The sequence below is a fragment of the Salvelinus sp. IW2-2015 genome, linkage group LG11 (assembly GCF_002910315.2).
Source record: "Salvelinus sp. IW2-2015 linkage group LG11, ASM291031v2, whole genome shotgun sequence".
In the NCBI taxonomy this organism is placed as follows: Eukaryota; Metazoa; Chordata; class Actinopteri; order Salmoniformes; family Salmonidae; genus Salvelinus; species Salvelinus sp. IW2-2015.
The window spans coordinates 7,882,606-7,901,407 of NC_036851.1; the positions used below are offsets into that span (position 1 = coordinate 7,882,606).

An 18,802-nucleotide genomic window follows, 5' to 3' on the forward strand; every position below is an offset into this window, starting at 1 on the left:
GAAATCCAAATATTAGTATAGACGATTTATTATTTCCTTTATAATCATTTCACTTCAAATTGTCAATAACAATCCATATAATCAAGTGGATTGAATACTGCCTGAAATGTTATCATGGATTGTTAGTAACTATACAATATTAGCTAGAGTTCCATTTTAACCAAGATGATTCAAAGGAGTGCCAAAATACATTTAACTAGCCCACATTTGTGAAGATAATTGAATGTATCTATGTGTAATATAAAATACAAATGATTCAGTCTTTTCCCATCATTAATTGCACTAAACTGAACCCCTGAAAGAAGCGGACAGGGTTACAGTTCTGTGCTTTTAAATTGACAATCTCTGCATATGCAGCAATGGTTGCACCGGCCTTCGTTTTACAGTACATTCAATTACAAGGTAGGTAAGTTACAAGGTAGGTACATTAAGAGCTTTATCTTGCTAATCAAGTGCAGGTACTCAAACAACTTGATCTTCTCTACTCTATATGACTCTTTACAAGTGTGCATTGATTGGTTACCAAAATTATTTGTTAATGTCATAAATAAATCATTAGAGAAAATGAAGTTTCTAAAAAAACACTACACAAGACAAGCGAATGCGTTCAAATCTCTCTCTTTGGGACAGTGCAGCCACCGCTCAAGAGATCTGATCATCTCCTCCCAACACGTCTACGAAATAAAAGCCTAATGTACAGCTCAAGAAGGGGAACTGTGCTTTGTCGCCCACAGTCCATTTGAAACTGACCATGTCACAGGAGSTCTTGTCCTGCAGGGCACTCGGATGCTGAATTCCAAATGGACCCTTAAGACTCTACTCCTTAGACACKCCTGCTGATCTGAGAGGATTTGGATAGGTGGAAGCAATATGGTAATAGTTCCACCCATCCAATCAGAAGACATAGCTACTACAGCAATGCATCTACCTATCCAAGCCTTTCAGATCTACAGGAGTGCCTAGGGTGTAAGGGCTGGGCGGATCAATTTGGAACTTCGTGTAACATTCACAACAACTGAACAAAACATGGCTCCACTAAAAGCAGACGTCATACATCGTCCCTGAGTTGTGCTAAAGAGGCTCTAAGCTGCTATACACTGTAAAAGGAATTCATGAAACAGAGGAAAGAATTGGTCCCACCAACACCCTGAGTGGTGGAATGCAAGCCAGACCTGAGGAACCTCCTAGTGCCAATGCAATCCTCAGGTCTGGACTATAGGAAAGATGTACGTTAAGAATGCGTTTATCACCCGATTGTCTCATGGCCAATTGTCACGAGAAGCTGTCATTGTTCGAGAGGGAAGATGAGTAAGTGCGGCGCAATCCAAAGATTGTCGAGTGGAATTTACAGATGGACAAAGTTAAAACTACACAAAACATAGCAGCTAAGCACATGAGCAAAACCACTTCAAGAAATGTCCTTTTCTTTTGGTTCAAATCATTAAGTCAAACCTTATGCTGCATGCTTCTACTGCAGTGAATCCTCAATAGCATAAAGTACATTCAGTCGATGCAGACAGACGAGTCCCAGGACCGCTTTAAAGCTGGTATCCTTAAAAGGTGAAACTGCCACGTCCATTTGCAATATTACAACAGCAAATAACTACAAACACTTTTTCCCCATCAGACATCATTCAATACGCGATAGAACAGCTGCATATGTACTGTAATTTMTTTTATCTTAATCCTCGACACTCCCCACCGCTGCTTCATCAACAAAAACAGCCATGGGGCATTGTTTCCCCTACTGCAGATTCCATCTTTAAGATCAGTTCCTCACAGTTCATTTTATACCCCCCCCTCCTCCTCCTCCTGCCTCTATTCCTCTGGCTCCAGAGGGTAGGGGTCCTGTCTGTCCAGTGGCCTACAGAGGGGGTTCAGAGGCTGGGCAAGGGGGAATCCCCTAAGCCTCTCCTGGAGGCTCCCCACAGCCAGCCTCATCTGGTCCTCTGCCCCCTGTAGAGCCTTCACCTCCATGGTGTAGAAGATGTAGAGCAGGAAGGTGGTGATCAGGATGGCAAAGCACAGCACCCCCAGTAGGTAAAAGGAGGCCCGGGGGAAGGGCTGGTCAGCTCCCAGGGCCAGCCAGGGAACAGCAGCGATGGCCAGCTCCAACAGCAGCAGGGCCATGCCCATCACCCCGGTACGAGCTGCCGTGTAGCGCATCCTCTCAGCACAGTACAGGCCCACCTTCACCTCAGTACGGGCCTCTGTCACAATGTCCACCAGCTCAGCCAGCTTACCTGAGGGAAGAAGGGAAATAGCAAGTCAAACCCTAGGCCATCACATTTGGAAGATTACTGACAAAATGCATACATCAGCTTTAAGAGTCATAATGACAATATCAAAAACCTGTAAGAGTTACACTTCAAATCATTGTGAACAACATCTAGGCTTAGAATGAGTACCTGCAGCACAGTCCTGCTCATCTCTGGTCTCGTCTCCTCCTGCCTGTTGGGTCAGGGTCTGCAGCTGCAGCTCTGCGCTAAGGGCCTCGTGGTCAGAGTAAGGRAARGGMTGGTCAGGGACAGAACCCTTGGTGGTTGACAGAGACTCACACTGGATAGACACTCTTCCTGACCCCTGGGAATGACAACACATTTTAGTGTACAAGATGTACCATCAATACAATGATCAATGTCTCTTCCATGTCTATTTTATAATAAGTAGGCACATTTAACATCCAGTACATATCGGCAGACTGTTAGTCAAATATGAAAGTTTGTTAGAAACTACAACAAAAGCCAGATATCCAACAATCCTTCCCACTGTCACCTTGTAGAGGATGTAATCTATTCTGATGCCCTTCTCGAAGGGGCAGAGCTCTTTGGGATTGATGAAAGGGTTATCTGCTATAAAAGTGATGCCGTCCTCACAGCCCTACGGAGAAAAGATGATTAAAAGCTTTTCAGTTAATTTTAATAAAGCATTAGAGGCATGTCCACAACTAATAAAACATAATCAACCTCTCCTCTGCAAGATATTTCAGTTCGATTTCAAATGAAAAAAAATWATGACACTGGACTGATCATCATACATCAAACTTAGCAGTCTCTGTGTAACTGTCCCGGAGGCCAGTGTATGTCCGTAGCAACCGGTTGCCAAGGTCCTGGGGATGCAGGTTCAGATCTCCGGCCAAAATCACCAGGTCTGCTCCACTGGAGGTATGACTAACAGAATAGATCAGAATAACACCCATTAAAATGGCACTGAAATTAAAATGGCAAGAGGCAGTGTGCATTGAGTGTTAGCCTCCTTACCGAATAAACTGCTGCAGCTCCCAGGCCTGTACCACTCTATGAGGTAAGTAGGAGTCTTTCTCCCTGCAGTACTCTGCATGCAGCTGGACAACACACACAGGAAGAGGACACCACATTAGCGATAGATACATCTCATATGCATCTGTCTGCTACAGGTAGAAGTTACCCCTAGGCACAGATCCAGGATCAGCAAACTCCCCAAATTCTTAACCTTAAAAGGGCAATCTGCAGTTCAAACAACAAAGCGGACTCCCCACCACTGCGGAGGGATGGGTTTGAAGAAATGTAAGCACTCTCAAATTCATTGACAGTGCTAACCATGTGTATGTGACCAATAAATTTGATTTGAAAAAGCTTATATATTTTAGGTTCTGATGGGGTACTACAGTTGAACTAAGCTCATGAGTCATGTACAGTACATTCGGAAAGTATTCAGACCCCTTGACATTTTGTTACGTTACAGCCTTATTCTAAAGTTGATTAAATTGTTTCCCCCCTCAACAACTGACACACAATACCCCATAATAAAGCAAAAACGTATTTTTTCTTTTTTAATGTTTGCTAGTTTATCACATTTACATAAGTATTCAGACCCTTTACACTGGCAGCGATTACAGAATTTAGTCTTCTTGGGTATGACGCTAAGCGCTTGGCACAAGTGTATTTGGGGAGTTCTCCCATTCTTCTCTGCAGATCGACTCAAGCTCTGTCAGGTGGATGGGGAGCGTTGCTGCACAGCTATTTTCAGGTCTCTCCAGAGATGTTGATCGGGTTCTAGTCTGGGCTCTGGCTGGGCCACTCAAGGACAATCAGAGACTTGTTCCAAAGCCACTCCTGCGTTGTCTTGGCTGTGTGCTTAGGTCGTTGTCCTGTTGGAAGGTGAACCTTCGCCCATGTCTGAGATCCTGAGCAGGTTTTCATCAAGGATCTCTCTGCACTTTGCTCCATTCATCTTTCCCTCGAACATGACTAGTGTCCCAACAACATTTACATTTACATTTAAGTCATTTAGCAGATGCCTTATCCAGAGCGACTTACAAATTGGAAAGTTCATACATATTCATCCTGGTCCCCCCGTGGGGAATGAACCCACAACCCTGGCGTTGCAAGCGCCATGCTCTACCAACTGAGCCACACGGGACCGTGGGAACTAGACTACACGGGAACTAGCCTACCCTAACATCCCCACAGCATGATGCTGCCACCACCATGCTTCACCTTAGGGATTGTGCCAGGTTTCCTCCAGATGTGACGCCAAATAGTTCAATCTTGGTTTCATCAGACCAGAGAATCTTGTTTCTCATGGTCCGAGTCCTTTAGGTGCCTTTTGGCAAACTCCAAGAGGGCTGTCATGTGCCTTTTACTGAGGAGTGGCTTCCGTCTGGACACGCTACCATAAAGGCCTGGGAGCTGGGAGAAGCTCCAGAAGGGCAACCATCTCCAGAGGAACTCTGGAGCTCTGTCAGAGTGACCATCGGGTTCTTGGTCACCTCCCTGACCAAGTCCTTTCTCCCCCGATTGCTCAGTTTGGCAAGGCGGCCAGCTCTAGGAWGGGTCTTGGTKGTTCCAAACTCCTTCCATTTAAGAATGATGAAGACCACTGTGTTCTTGGGGACCTTCAATGCTGCAGACATTTTTTTGGTACCTTTCCCCAGATCTGTGCCTCGACACAATCGTGCCTCAGAGCTCACGGATAATTCCTTCAACCTCATGGCTTGGTTTTTGCTCTGACATGCACTGTCAACTGCAGGACCTTCTATASACAGGTGTGTGTCTTTCCAAAACATGTCCAATCAATTGAATTTACCACAGGAGTACTCCAATCATGTTGTAGATACATCAAGGATGATCAATGGAAACAGGATGCACCTCAGCTCAATTCCAAGTATCATAGCATAGAGTCTGAATACTTATGTAAATAAGGTATTTCTGTTTTTTAATCMATTTTGTCATTATGGCGTATTGTGTATAGATTGATGAGGGAAAAATGTATTTAATCMATTTTAGAATGAGGCTGTAATGTAATAAAAYGTGGAAAACGTCAAAGGGTCTGAATACTTTCCAAATGCACGGTATAGTAATTTTCTTCAAGAAAAATGTATGTAGCAACTACAGATTTCACTTCAAACCATTATGGAGAAATTAACTAAACTGCCCTTGGACCAGGGCACCATCATCTTATTCCCAGGTGTGGATGAGAAGTCTGGATAGAAACACTTACATGTGTGACGTAGACGTGTGCTGCCAGTCTGCCTATGTTTAATTTGACCATCCCCACAGCCTTGCCTCCAAACCAGTCTCCATGGTGGGCCTGGAACAGAGGACAGGATACATAGTGAGGACTGAAGAGAATGCCTGACTACCTACCAAAGCCAAACTCATCATACACACAAATGTCTGAGGACTAGATGACTTACCATGTATGGGTAGCCGTTTAATGAATAGCGGTAGAGAAATGCGTCATGGATTCTATGTCTGGAGAACGTGGCCATTCCACTGCCTATGACTCCACTGGGGACACACAATCACAACACACAGCATTAAGATACATGTGTAGGCTACCACATTACTAGAGTGTTTGGTCACACTTTACTTTAAGGGTAGGCTACATACTGTATATAGACTTTCTTTTTTCTACCGTGTCATTGACTTGTTTGTGTTATTGGCTTGTTTATTGTTTACTCCATGTGTAACTCTGTGTTGTTGTCTGTGTCACACTGCTTTGCTTTATCTTGGCCAGGTCGCAGTTGCAAATGAGAACTTGTTCCCAACTAGCCTACCCGGTTAAATAAAGGTGAAATAAAAAATAAATAAAAATACAGAAGGACTTTATAACACATTCATACCTATGCACTGCTTATGAATGTGGTATGCATGGATTATGAAGTCCTGAAGTCCTCCTGTTCAAGTAAAGTGTTTAGTCCCGTTTTTCTTATGTCTAAAAGCTGCAGACTGTTAGACCTGATTGCAAACTACACCAGTCCAGATAAAGTAAATACGCTGAAGTGTATGCGACCGCTGACTAAAATGTAAGAACCAACTCACTCAAATCTGCAGACTTAAATATCTCCTCCACTCTTTTAGTGAATTACTGAGCGGATTAGAAATGCAAGGCTTTTGAACTAATCTCAACCCTGTGCCTTGGTATGGGAGGTCAAGCAAGTATTACGCTTAACTTGGAGAAATTCCATTGTGCAATAGCTAGCTAATCTTCCTGCTTTGAGGTCATTCTCTTACAAAATAATTCTTACAAATGAATAGTAATGTTTCTTGTGGTTGACATGAAAGCGCAGTGTACAATACAAAGCACAGGGATCACTGTGTGTTTGCTGTGTTCCCATTAAATTAAGTCCTTAAAGAAATGTTTGACTGAGCAACTGAATGAGTCGGATTTAAAATATTTCCCACATATGTTCTGAGAGTTGATGAAGGGATTACTAGGAAAACTAACTACATGGAGGTCCTATAAGGCCAGCCACACCAACAGATTGAACCAGATTTCTAATTGTACCTTTTGAAGTAATGGGAGTGCGGATGGGTAGAGGAAAGTTTCCTTTTCAAGCAGAGGAAGTCTTTTTCACTCCAGACCTGAAAAATAAACCCAGGGGAACATTGAGAACACACAGTGCCTTCAGAAAGTATTCATACCCTTTGACTTATTCCACATTTTGTTGTGTTACAGCCTGAATAAAACCTTTATTTAATAGCTTTTTTCCCCCTCACAATACCCCATAATGATAAAGTGAAAACATGTTTTTAGAAATGTTAATTCATTGAAAATTAAATCTCATTCACACCCCTTAGTGAATACATGTTATAATCACATTTGGCAGTGAATACAGCTGTGAGTCTTTATGGGTAACTATCTAAGAGCTTAGCACACCTGGAATGTACAATAATTGCCCATTATTCTTCAAGCTCTGTCAAATTGGTTATTGATCATTGCTAGACACCCATTTTCAAGTCTTGCCAAAGATTTTCAAGCAGATTTAAGTTACAACTGGATGTATTTCAAGGCCTACCTTCAAACGCAGTGCCTCTTTGCTTGACATCATGGGAAAATCAAAAGAAATCAGCCAAGACCTCAGAAGAAAAATGTAGACCTCTACAAGTCTGGTTCATCATTGGGAGCAATTTCCAAACGCCTGAAGGTACCACTTTCAACTGTACAAACAATAGTACGCAAGCATAAACACCATGGGGCCACGCAGCCGCCATACCGCTCAGGAAGGAGACGCGTTCTGTCTCCTAGAGATGAACGTACTTTGGTGCGAAAAGTGCAAATCAATCCCAGAACAGCAGCAAAGGACCTTGTGAAGATGCTGGAGGAAACGGGTACAAAATTATCTATATCCACAGTAAAATGAGTCCTATATCGACATAACCTGAAAGGCCGCTCAGCAAAGGAAAGACCACTGCTCCAAAACCGCACTAAAAAAAGCCAGACTACGGTTTGAAACTGCACATGAGGACAAGATCGTACTTTTTTGGAGAATGTCCTATGGTTGATGAAACAAAAATAGAACTGTTTGGCCATAATGACCAGTTATGTTTGGAGGAAAAAGGGGGAGGCTTGCAAGCCGAAGAAAGCTATCCCAACTGTGAAGCACGGGGGTGGCAGCATCATGTTGTGGGGGTGCTTAGCTGCAGGAGGGACTGGTGCACTTCACAAAATACATGGCATCATGAGAAGGAAAATGATGTGGATATATTGAAGCATATCTCAGACATCAGTCAGGAAGTTAAAGCTTGGTCGCAAATGGGTCTTCCAAATGGACAATGACCCCAAGCATACTTCCAAGTTGTGGCAAAATGGCTTAAGACACAACAAAGTCAAGGTAATTGGAGGGCCATCCACAAAGCCCTGACCTCAATCCTATAGAACATTTGTGGGCAGAACTGAAAAACCGTGTGCGAACAAGGAGGCCTACAGACCTTACTCAGTTACACCAGCTCTGTCAGGAGGAATGGGCCAAAATTCACCCAACTTGTTGTGGAAGGGTACCCAAAACGTTTGACTCAAGTTAAACAATTTAAAGGCAATGCTACCAAATACGAATTGAGTGTATGTAAACTTCTGACCCACTGGGAATGTGATGAAATAAAAGCTGAAATAAATAATTCTCTCTACTATTATTCTGACATTTCACATTCTTAAAATAAAGTGGTCATCCTAACTGACCTAAAACGGGGATTTTAAACTAGGATTAAATGTCAGGAATTGTGAAAAATTGAATTTAAATATATTTGGCTATGGTGTATGTAAACTTCCAACTATATATATATATATATATATATATATATATATATATATATATATATATATATATAGTAGGAATGTAAGGGTGGAAAAATTCCACAGCTTTGGCAAAATGCCCAGACAGTCGAGACAGCTGTGAGAGTGGTGGAATGGGGTGTAACACAGTGGACCTCCTTCACCAAAATATGAGCAGAACAGACCAGTGTGCACTAACCTCTTGCAGCAGGACAATATCATGCTCCTCTCTGCTCAAAAGCTCTCCGATCATGGCGTAGCGCTCCCGACAGTGCTTGCTGAGGTAACGGATACCCCTGAGAACAGGAAGGACAGACAGACAACATGACCACATTATAGCCCTAGTATGTGTGCGATGCAAAAAAATATATGCTTACTCTGCACACACTAAAAACAAAACAGCACTCACCAGCAGTTGAGGGAGAAGACTCGGAGCCTGATGGTGTTGCTGTCAGCCATGGTTATAGGAATAAATGAACAGTGACGGCAGACTTCAACGGTGGTCAATGCCTGCCTGTGTGGTTAGGCTAGTCCCTGTGTGGCAGCTGAGGTTAGTCCCTGTTGTGTGGATGAAGCCACATCCCTGGTTAGGATCAGCAGTGAGGACTATGACTGGAACCTGTCTCTTATACACATCTAGATGTGTATAAGAGACAGCATTATAGCCCTAGTATGTGTGCGATGCAAAAAAATATATGCTTACTCTGCACACACTAAAAACAAAACAGCACTCACCAGCAGTTGAGGGAGAAGACTCGGAGCCTGATGGTGTTGCTGTCAGCCATGGTTATAGGAATAAATGAACAGTGACGGCAGACTTCAACGGTGGTCAATGCCTGCCTGTGTGGTTAGGCTAGTCCCTGTGTGGCAGCTGAGGTTAGTCCCTGTTGTGTGGATGAAGCCACATCCCTGGTTAGGATCAGCAGTGAGGACTATGACTGGAACATTGACAGAGCAGAGTTAGTCAACTTTGAGGCTGAATGCTCTCTAAGTGTCTATAGCCAGCCTAAGCAACTTTTATTGTATGCTCACAATCCTATGTGAGAGAGGACATTACTTAGAAGTCCAATAAAAACATATATTTAAATATACCTGGCAGCACTAAATCATTAACCCACACAGTCCAACAACGCAGGGGGCCACCACACTCACTGTCTGTCTCCTCTCTTGCAGGGGGGCATAGCAGACTGACCTAACCTAAGCCAACACACTGCTGACATAGGASACACACTGACACAGGACAGAGGAATGAGAGCAGGTGAAAAGACCTGGAGGGTTACGTTAGAATGAAAGGCCTTCCACTGAATATAAAGGGTGGGCCTAAGCTTAATTAACCCAGTGTCAATACTCATTACCGTAGTCAACAAAAGCGAAACGCATTCCTAAAGGAGGTCTTTTCTTTGCTTAATAGGTAGGCCATACAAACATCAGGTGAATCCAAAACTGGTTGTATATACCCATAATTTATGTATGTTTTAATATGTGATGATTCGCCTAAGTGAATTTAAACTATTATTATTATTTATTTTTTACCAAACACACACACAAAGTATCTGATTTGTCAATTTGCGCATGCAATAATGTAACTAGCTAACGTTAGCTATGTATTTAAAACAGATAACCTTGCAGGCAACATACGTTTATGATCCTAAAGTTAAGACACAGCCAACTGCCTTCCCTAGGCCCCAGATAGCAATATATATTGTTGAAAAGAGAAGACGTTTTACAATATGAGTTAAATTCTTAGCTAGGCGCCAGAGAGCTCGAGACATCGTTCTACGGGGAGTAGGACTGTCTCGGGACCAGATTGCTACCCATAGCAGGCTAATTGACCACCACTACAGCTGGTTCGCATTGACAACCAGAGACAATCTATCGAAGTTAGTGCACCATCAACATCAACATGGCTAGCTAACACAACATAAAGCAAAACAGGCTTTAGCTAGCTAACTAGCTAGCAGGCTTGGACTTTCATGACACAGAAACAGACCCTTACTGTTAACTGTTTATAGACTCTAGCTAGCTAACATTAGTTACATAAATGGAGCAGATGGGTGACAACTTGGTGCGAGTAAACTTTGATAATAATCTATCAAGCTAGCAAATTATTTTAGCTAGATAGCCAATGAATTTACCAACCTTTACAAGCAGGCTTACTAGCAAGTTCCGTGTGGCTGCAATTGGTCACATGTCGCGTGCTGACAAGTCAAGAAAACAGGGTGATACTTTTGCAACCCTGTTCGTCATAATACCTTACTTTGGGTTTTGTTTTATTTACTGACAAATAGCTTGTTTCCAGCCAATGCAGTTTTCCCATCGCTGCTGTGCTTGACCAAAGATTATGAATATTCTGACAAGATACATGTCTCTCCGCCCTAACAATGGGAGTCGTCCACAAAGCGGCACTGTGGGTTGTCTAGCGACCCCCTATCCTTTCTTTGGATTGGTGGATAAATCTCAATTTTGTAATTTGGGGTGGAATATTCGGTTGACGTCAACCACCAGTATTCAATGGAGAGATGCTACGCGACTAGCCTCGTGTCATTAATATGCATAGCTATCTCGAAACAACTCCGGTATAAAGTGTTTTTTCTCAAAACTGTCGTGACGTCACGTGTCCTACTTATATCAGTACACTGGTAACATCGTAAGCATTACGAAACCTGCCCCAGTATTTGTGCGTTAGAGATGTCGAGAATGTATGATTTGTATATTCTCTAAATAAATACAAATTTACAAGCGCCCGGAAAAAAATGACTTTTCGGCACCGCCAATGTAGGCCTAAATCCCTCATTACTGCCACGCACAGGTCGGAAGTCTACAACAGCTCAATACATTGGAGGTGCCGAAGAGGAATTTTTTTGTTTGCTTGTACGTTTTTATTCAGAGCTTTTTTGAAAGTACATACTGGCTGTACCGGGAGTAAATGAAGATAGTTGCCCAGCGAAACTTCATATTTGGTGAGTAACAAAAGTATATTGACATTATAACGCTTGCAGAACTGTCTAACAGAGCCCCACAGCGGCGGTGCCATAATACCCATAAAACCCTGCGATCAAACGGGAAATGGTTTCATTCCTTTTCCCACCATAAATGTTTCCCATAAGGGCTCTGTTTCGTTTAGGTTTACCCTGGCATGAGGTTTTGATAACCATGTAAATCTATTGGACAAGGTTACTTATCAATATATTCGGGGCGGCAGGTAGCTTAATGGTTAGAGTGTGTGACCAGTACCCGAAAGGTTGCTGGATCAAGTCCCTGAGCTGACAAGGTACAAAGCTGTCGTTCTGTCCGAACAAGGCAGTTAACCCACTGTTCCCCAGTAGGCCGTCATTGTAAATAAGAATTTATTCTTAACTGACTTGCCTAGTTAAATAAAGGTTACATATTCGGCTCTATTTACTTTCATATTCGAAACTGCTACATTAAAGTAGACATCATGCAAGACTAAAAATCCCATAAAGCTCCTGCACATTGTCTGTCTCCAGCTAAAACCTTTGCTAAACAGGTATTGTGTCAATTCAAAACTTGCAGTTCACACAATTGCCAATTTATTCATTACTACATTTAGCTAACAATAGATTACCTTTGTCTCGTCCAGATCACTATGGTATTTGTAGTTCTTTGATAGCCACATTAGCAGCAATTAGCATTTAATTTCTTTGTGGGTAAACAAAGCAAATATATTGCTTAAAATCACCTTGTCCTAGAGATATTTACATGGTTACATGCCTACACCAAAACACAGCTCTTATTTGAAGTGTTTCTGACATCCCCTATCGGAAAAACGGTTGGAACCATTTTCCTGTTTGATTGCTCGGTGTTATGGGTATTTTGACTCATACTGTGGTACTCTATGGGAGTTTAAATCATTGCTTCCTGTGTGTTTCCACTATTTTCCACAGCCACAAAGTAAACATTAATGGAACTAAAGTATGCTTTTTGGTCTTAATTTAAGGTTAGGCATAAGATAAGCAGTGCGGTTAAGGTTGGGTATAAAATTCGATTTTAAGAAGAGAAATGGTTGAAATAGGCAAGGTTTAGGACTTGGTGGCTGTGGTAACTACTGATGACCCCATGAGAAGAGACATAGTCTACTCATCGTCGCCACGTTCAAAACTACTGGGAACTCGGTAATCCCCAACTTCCGACTTCAGAGTGTTCAAGGAAAGTGGGAACTCTGGGGGAAGGGGGGGGGGGAGCTCAGACTGGGAAAAATCTTTAGAACGGTCATTCATCTTTCTAGACCACGTCACTGACGTCATGATTTGACTTAATTTTTTCAAGAGTTCCAAAAAGTTCTGGGACACTAAAGTCCATGGAGATTAAGAGCACCTCTTCCCAGCTGCCCACTGCACTGAGGCTAGGAAACACGGTCACCACCGATAAATCTGCGATAATTGAGAATTTCAATAAGCATTTTTCTATGGCCATGCTTTCCACCTGGCTACCCCTACCCTGGTCAACAGCCCTGTGCCTCCAACAGCAACTTGCCCAATGCCTCCCTCATTTCTCCTCCACCCAAATCCAGATAGCTGATGTTCTGAAAGAACTGCCAAATCTGGACCCCTACAAATCAGCTGGGCTAGACAATCTGGACCCTCTCTTTCCAAAATTATCCGCTGAAATTGTTGCAACACCTATTACTAGCCTGTTCAACCTCTCTTTCGTATTGTCTGAGATCCCCAAAGATTGGAAAGCTGCCGTGGTCATCCCCCTCTTCAAAGGGGGAGACACTCTCGACCCAAACTGCTACAGACCTATTTCTATCCTACTCTGCTTCTCTAAGGTCTTCGAAAGCCAAGTTAAATAACCTGATCACCGACCATTTTGAATCCCACCGTACCACCTTCTCCGCTATGCAATCTGGTTTCCGAGCTGGTCATGGGTGCACCTCAGCCACTCTCAAGGTCCTAAATGATATCATAACCGCCATCGATAAGAGACAATACTGTACAGCTGTATTCATTGACCTGGCCAAGGCTTTCGACTCTGTCAATCACCACATTCTTATCGGCAGACTGAACAGCCTTGGTTTCTCAAATGACTGCCTCGCCTCGTTCACCAACTACTTCTCAGATAGAGTTCAGTGTGTCAAATCGGAGGGCCTGTTGTCCGGACCTCTGGCAGTCTCTATGGGGGTGCCACAGGGTTCAATCGGAGGGCCAACTCTTTTCTCTCTACATCAATGATGTCGTTCTTGCTGCTGGTGATTCTCTGATCCACCTCTACGCAGACGACACCATTCTGTATACATCTGGCCCTTCTTTGCACACTGTGTTAACTAACCTCCAGACGAGCTTCAATGCCATACAACTCTCCTTCCGTGGCCTCCAACTGCTCTTAAATGCAAGTCAAACTAAATGCATGCTCTTCAACCGATCGCTGCCCACACCTGCCCGCCCCTCCAGCATCACTACTCTGGACGGTTCTGACTTAGAATATGTGGACAACTACAAATACCTAGGTGGCTGGTTAGACTGTAAACTCTCCTTCCAGACTCACATTAAGCATCTCCAATCCAAAATTAAATCTAGAATCGGCTTCCTATTTCACAATAAAGCATCCTTCACTCATGCTGCCAAACATACCCTCGTAAAACGGACTATCCTACCGATCCTTGACTTAGGCGATATCATTTACAAAATAGCCTCCAACACTCTACACAGCAAATTGGATGCAGTCTATCACAGTGCCATCCGTTTTGTCACCAAAGCCCAATATACTACCCACCATTGCGACCTTGTATGCTCTTGTTGGCTGGCCCTCGCTTCATATTCGTCGCCAAACCCACTGGCTCCAGGTCATCCATAAGTCTTTGCTAGGTAAATTCCGCTGGAGACTCGTATCTCCCTCACTCACGCTTTAAGCACCAGCTGTCAGAGCAGCTCACAGATCACTGCACCTGTACATAGCCCATACAACTACCGTTATTTATTTTGCTCCTTTGCACCCCAGTATCTCTACTTGCATACTCCTCTTGTGCACATCTTTCACTCCAGTGTTTTAATTGCTATATTTGTAATTATTTTGCCACTATGGCCTATTTATTGCCTTACCTCCCTTATCCTACCTCATTTGCACACATTGTATATAGACTTTTTCTATTGTATTATTGACTGTGTTTGTTTATTACATGTGTAACTATGTGTTGTTGTTTGTGTCGCATTGCTTTGCTTTATTTTGGCCAGGTCGCAGTTGTAAATGAGAACTTGTTCTCAACTAGCCTACCTGGTTAAATAAAGGTGAAATAAAAACATTAAAAAAGTTGTTTTAAAAGCATCATAACGCACAGACACTGGGGCAAACTTGACCTACTGGCCTGTGTCTGTGCTTGAGCCTCTGAGAATCTGGGGTCATTAATTTATCCTAAAAGGCTGTGTCAAACATTGATTTCTCCAGTCAGTGCATACAAATAGTATAAAAGACTGTATCTTGACAATATACCTGAATAAAGCCTACTCCACAGGAGGTTGGTGGCACTTTAATTGGGGAGGATGGGCACGTGGTAATGGCTGGAGCGGAATAGGTGGAATGGTATCAAATACAACAAACACGTTTGATGCCATTCCATTTGCTCCGTTCCAGCCATTATTGTGAGCCGTCCTCCCCTCAGCAGCCTCCACTGGCCTACTCTTGTGTTTGTTCTTGTCCTCAAGTAGGCTACGGAATTGTGAAATGACATCATAGTTAGAAATGTGACAGAGGACCAAGGGAAGTATACTGTACAATATATTGCACATGCAATGACTATTTAAACAGTATAACAATGGTGCCATCTACAATAGTTAAGAGACAATGTATCTAATCTGGAAAGAACGGCATTGACCACTCAAATTACAAACATGTTTTAATGGGTTTTCTGGGGGGGGAAATGGCCCCAAAGGCACAATGCGTCTTTTATTGTTAGATTATACATATTTTTTGATTGGATTATATAATACAACCCCCCTTACTTCGAAGATAACATACAAAAATGCAATGCACAATTGGTAACCAAGGCCACAGTAAACCACCTATTAACCAAAAAAACTTTCCCACACCATTCAGATTATGATACATAAGATCTCATCATCAATGTCAACAAAAACACGTTTTCAACGGATGCATATGGCTTCCAATGAAAGTCAAAAAAATAAAACGACAAACAAAAATATGAATTATGATCATAGAAAAACCAAGGGCCTGTAAAAAAAGGTACAATTGAGACATCCGCTAGTAAAGATTAAGCAGTAATTTTAAGTCTAGCTTTTGAAGTATGACATTCAAATCCTGGTGTACTAAATCCACCATACAAAGTCTGATGTATGAATTCTTCTGACAGAAGCCCAGTGAACCATCCAAGGCAGAGACCATCCCCTATCTAGATCCATGGGATGACAGTTATCTTGTCTTTAGTATAAAGTTTAGCTCAGCAATACTTGTAACACCTCCATTGCCATGGCAAAGGATAAACACATGGCCCATAGCTCAGCCCAGCCCAGCCCTCCCACCATTAGTTTCAATATAAATAACAATCAATGGTCACACACCACAGCACAGAGAGGATAGGTCTTTTTAGAAACATAAAAGCTGTTTTTCATTGGCCAATGGCATTGACAAATTAAGAGTAGAATTTCTTGAGATAAGCTCATAAGATAAGAGATAGCTTTTGTTTTTATTGGTTACATTTACAAAAGAGAAACTTCTCTCACATCATGTAGGCCTACAATCAGACTAAATGTGAAATCCATCAATTGGGATTGCTCAAATGGGGAGATTGGATAAGAAAACCTGGAGTTCTTACATTAGTTGAACTCACCCTTACATTTGGTCAGTTACAATTTGGCAAGTTCTAATCGGGCGAATTCTCAAGCCATGTTTTTAAGAAAACAGTGTTGAATCCGCTCTAAGAGAACCGCTATAGTCTCTGTGCCGAGTTAAAGTTAATCACAAATATAAACACGTCCCCAAAATACTCCTATGTAACACATATTCCTGTAGCATCCACTGACTCACAGTAAAGAAACAGTTCATTTCAATATCAGAACTAAAGGCAGAAAATAAACATATATTTGTTGCTTCACCCTTTCTTGATATTTTAAGTGCACTGCAGCACATAGATGTGTTGTTGTCTAGACCCAATAAGCCAAGGGTTTCGAAATGAATGCTCTGATCGTGCTATCCCCTTACTGTACATATGGACTGCAGCCAAACGTGTAACCATTCATGACAACACATCAAGTGAAAACGAATAAGAGTTTCATCCATCTCTGTCCATAACACAATGTGCCTGGATAAGAAGTGTGCTTCAAGGATCTAGATAAGGGTGAACTGCATAGTAATGTTCCGTTTGCAATGAATTGATGCATGTACATCTGTGTGGTTTCTTTCGGTTTATTTAAAGACAAGAGGTAGTAAATAAGGCATACCAGAGAGGCTGGCAATCAATCAGTACTTGTCTTTGGAGAAAGGACGTTAGCCAAGTGCCTATCTAATTTATCAACACCACTCGGTAGGAAAGTTCTACTTTGATTATTTTGGGTTTGCTCCTCTTCGATGGTCCTTGTAGCTGTACCGTTCCAATCTATACACTTATTCCCATATTGCTTAGAGTGTGTTCCCTTGGAGACGACTCTCTTAAACCTTGTTACACCTTCTCATTCCCTCAGTGAGAACATCTCAAGCTACTGTACATTTTATTGTCATTACCAATATGACCCACTTTGTCTGAGCACATTTAAATATATGGTTAATAAGTTGCCTTTCCTGTCTGTTGAGACTTCATCCTTTTTCCTATTTTACCAAAACGTGTGGAAGTATAAAATCTGTTCATGTCAGTTCATTCTAACGTCGTTTTGAATGTTTCTCGGCAGTTGAGCAGTCTGTGTGTACTGTACAGATTGTGTCACGCAGTACTTTGGAAGCCGATTCCCAAACCTCCCTGCAGAACGGTGGGTGGGTGGGTCAGTCTTTGACAAGCCTGTAGACGTGGTACTGTGCCCCGTGTTCACTCGTTGAGACCTCAAACACAAACGCTATACACAGCAAGGTCTCCTGAGTGTCACGGTTTGTCACCACCTGAAGGAGGAAGTGCGTCAAAATTAGATAAGAAACATGATCCAGCTATGGTCTTGCAGCAGGTGAAAGACAGTAAATATCATCAATCAATCAATTAGCAAAGCAAAACAACATGAGGTCAAAAACATATCACCCAGGTATTGTCCACGGTTGAAATATCAGTGCATTGCCAAATTGTAAGTTAGTATCTTGCAATGCAGTATGCAATGCAGTATGCAATGCAGTATGTTACCTGAAGGATGGTAAAGTTTTCCAGAACACTATTCATCATGTATTTTTCTGGCAGGTGTTTGAGCTTGTGGATGAAGTTGATCATGTACTCGCACATGGGAGAGCGGTGGATCCTGTAGACACACTTTCCTCCTTCCATTCGGGCGTACTCCGTCTGAAATTCACGCACAGAGATTTTAAAACCGTTACCCAAAACAGCAAACAATCTTAGTTGAAGTAAATACAGTTTACATATACTTAGGTTGGAGTCATTAAAACTAGTTTTTCAACCACTCCACAAATTTCTTGCTAACAAACTACAGTTTTGGCAAGTCGGTTAGGACATCTACTTTGTGCATGACAAGTAATTTTTCCCAACAATTGTTTACAGACAGATTATTGCACTTATAATTCACTATCACAATTCCAGTGGGTCAGAAGTGTACATACACTAAGTTGACTGTGCCTTTTAAACAGCTTGGAATATTCCAGAAAATGATGTCATGGCTTTAGAAGCTTCTGATAGGCTAATTGACATCATTTGAGTCAATTGGAGGTATACCTGTGGATATATTTCAAGGCCTACCTTCAAACGCAGTGCCTCTTTGCTTGACATCATGGGGAAATCAAAATAAATCATCCAAGACCTCACAAAAAATTGTGGACCTCCACAAGTCTGGTTCATCATTGGGAGCAATTTCCAAACGCCTGAAGGTACCACTTTCAACTGTACAAACAATAGTACTCAAGTATAAACACCATGGGACCACGCAGCAGCCATACCGCTCAGCAAAGAGACGCGTTCTGTCTCCTAGAGATGAACGTACTTTGGTGCGAAAAGTGCAAATCAATCCCAGAACAGCAGCAAAGGACCTTGTGAAGATGCTGGAGGAAACGGGTACAAAATTATCTATATCCACAGTAAAATGAGTCCTATATTGACATAACCTGAAAGGCCTCTCAGCAAGGAAGAAGCCACTGCTCAAAAAACGCCATA

At 42.3% G+C, this 18,802-nt stretch overlaps 2 protein-coding genes and 1 long non-coding RNA gene across 9 annotated transcripts in view; all 3 read right to left on the reverse strand.

The window, feature by feature from the left end:
• Window positions 1-10: 10 nt before the first annotated feature.
• smpd2b (sphingomyelin phosphodiesterase 2b) lies at window positions 11-9,148 on the reverse strand. Its single transcript, XM_023995957.2, has 10 exons — window positions 8,945-9,148; window positions 8,735-8,831; window positions 6,772-6,848; window positions 5,678-5,771; window positions 5,482-5,571; window positions 3,261-3,343; window positions 3,038-3,170; window positions 2,776-2,880; window positions 2,409-2,583; window positions 11-2,243 (listed from the first exon to the last, which is right to left on the reverse strand). Exons 1-10 carry the CDS (start codon window positions 8,992-8,994, stop codon window positions 1,819-1,821), a joined length of 1,329 nt encoding a protein of 442 aa, XP_023851725.1. The 5' UTR covers window positions 8,995-9,148; the 3' UTR covers window positions 11-1,818.
• Window positions 9,149-9,275: 127 nt separating this feature from the next.
• On the reverse strand, window positions 9,276-11,508 carry LOC139028357 (uncharacterized). The gene is made up of 3 exons (XR_011480545.1): window positions 10,675-11,508; window positions 9,628-9,765; window positions 9,276-9,473 (listed from the first exon to the last, which is right to left on the reverse strand). It is a non-coding gene; the product is annotated as an uncharacterized lncRNA (long non-coding RNA).
• Window positions 11,509-15,367: 3,859 nt separating this feature from the next.
• Window positions 15,368-18,802, reverse strand: part of LOC111969732 (transcriptional enhancer factor TEF-5) — a 40,317-nt gene continuing 36,882 nt past the window's right edge. For all 7 annotated transcript variants that reach the window (XM_023995968.2, XM_023995966.2, XM_070445522.1 and 4 more), the window contains 2 exons: window positions 17,828-17,980; window positions 15,368-17,595 (listed from right to left, as the gene is read on the reverse strand). In XM_023995968.2, the coding sequence (XP_023851736.1) occupies window positions 17,482-17,595; window positions 17,828-17,980 (267 nt within the window). In that variant the 3' untranslated portion in view covers window positions 15,368-17,481. The remainder of the gene's footprint in view (window positions 17,596-17,827; window positions 17,981-18,802) is intronic.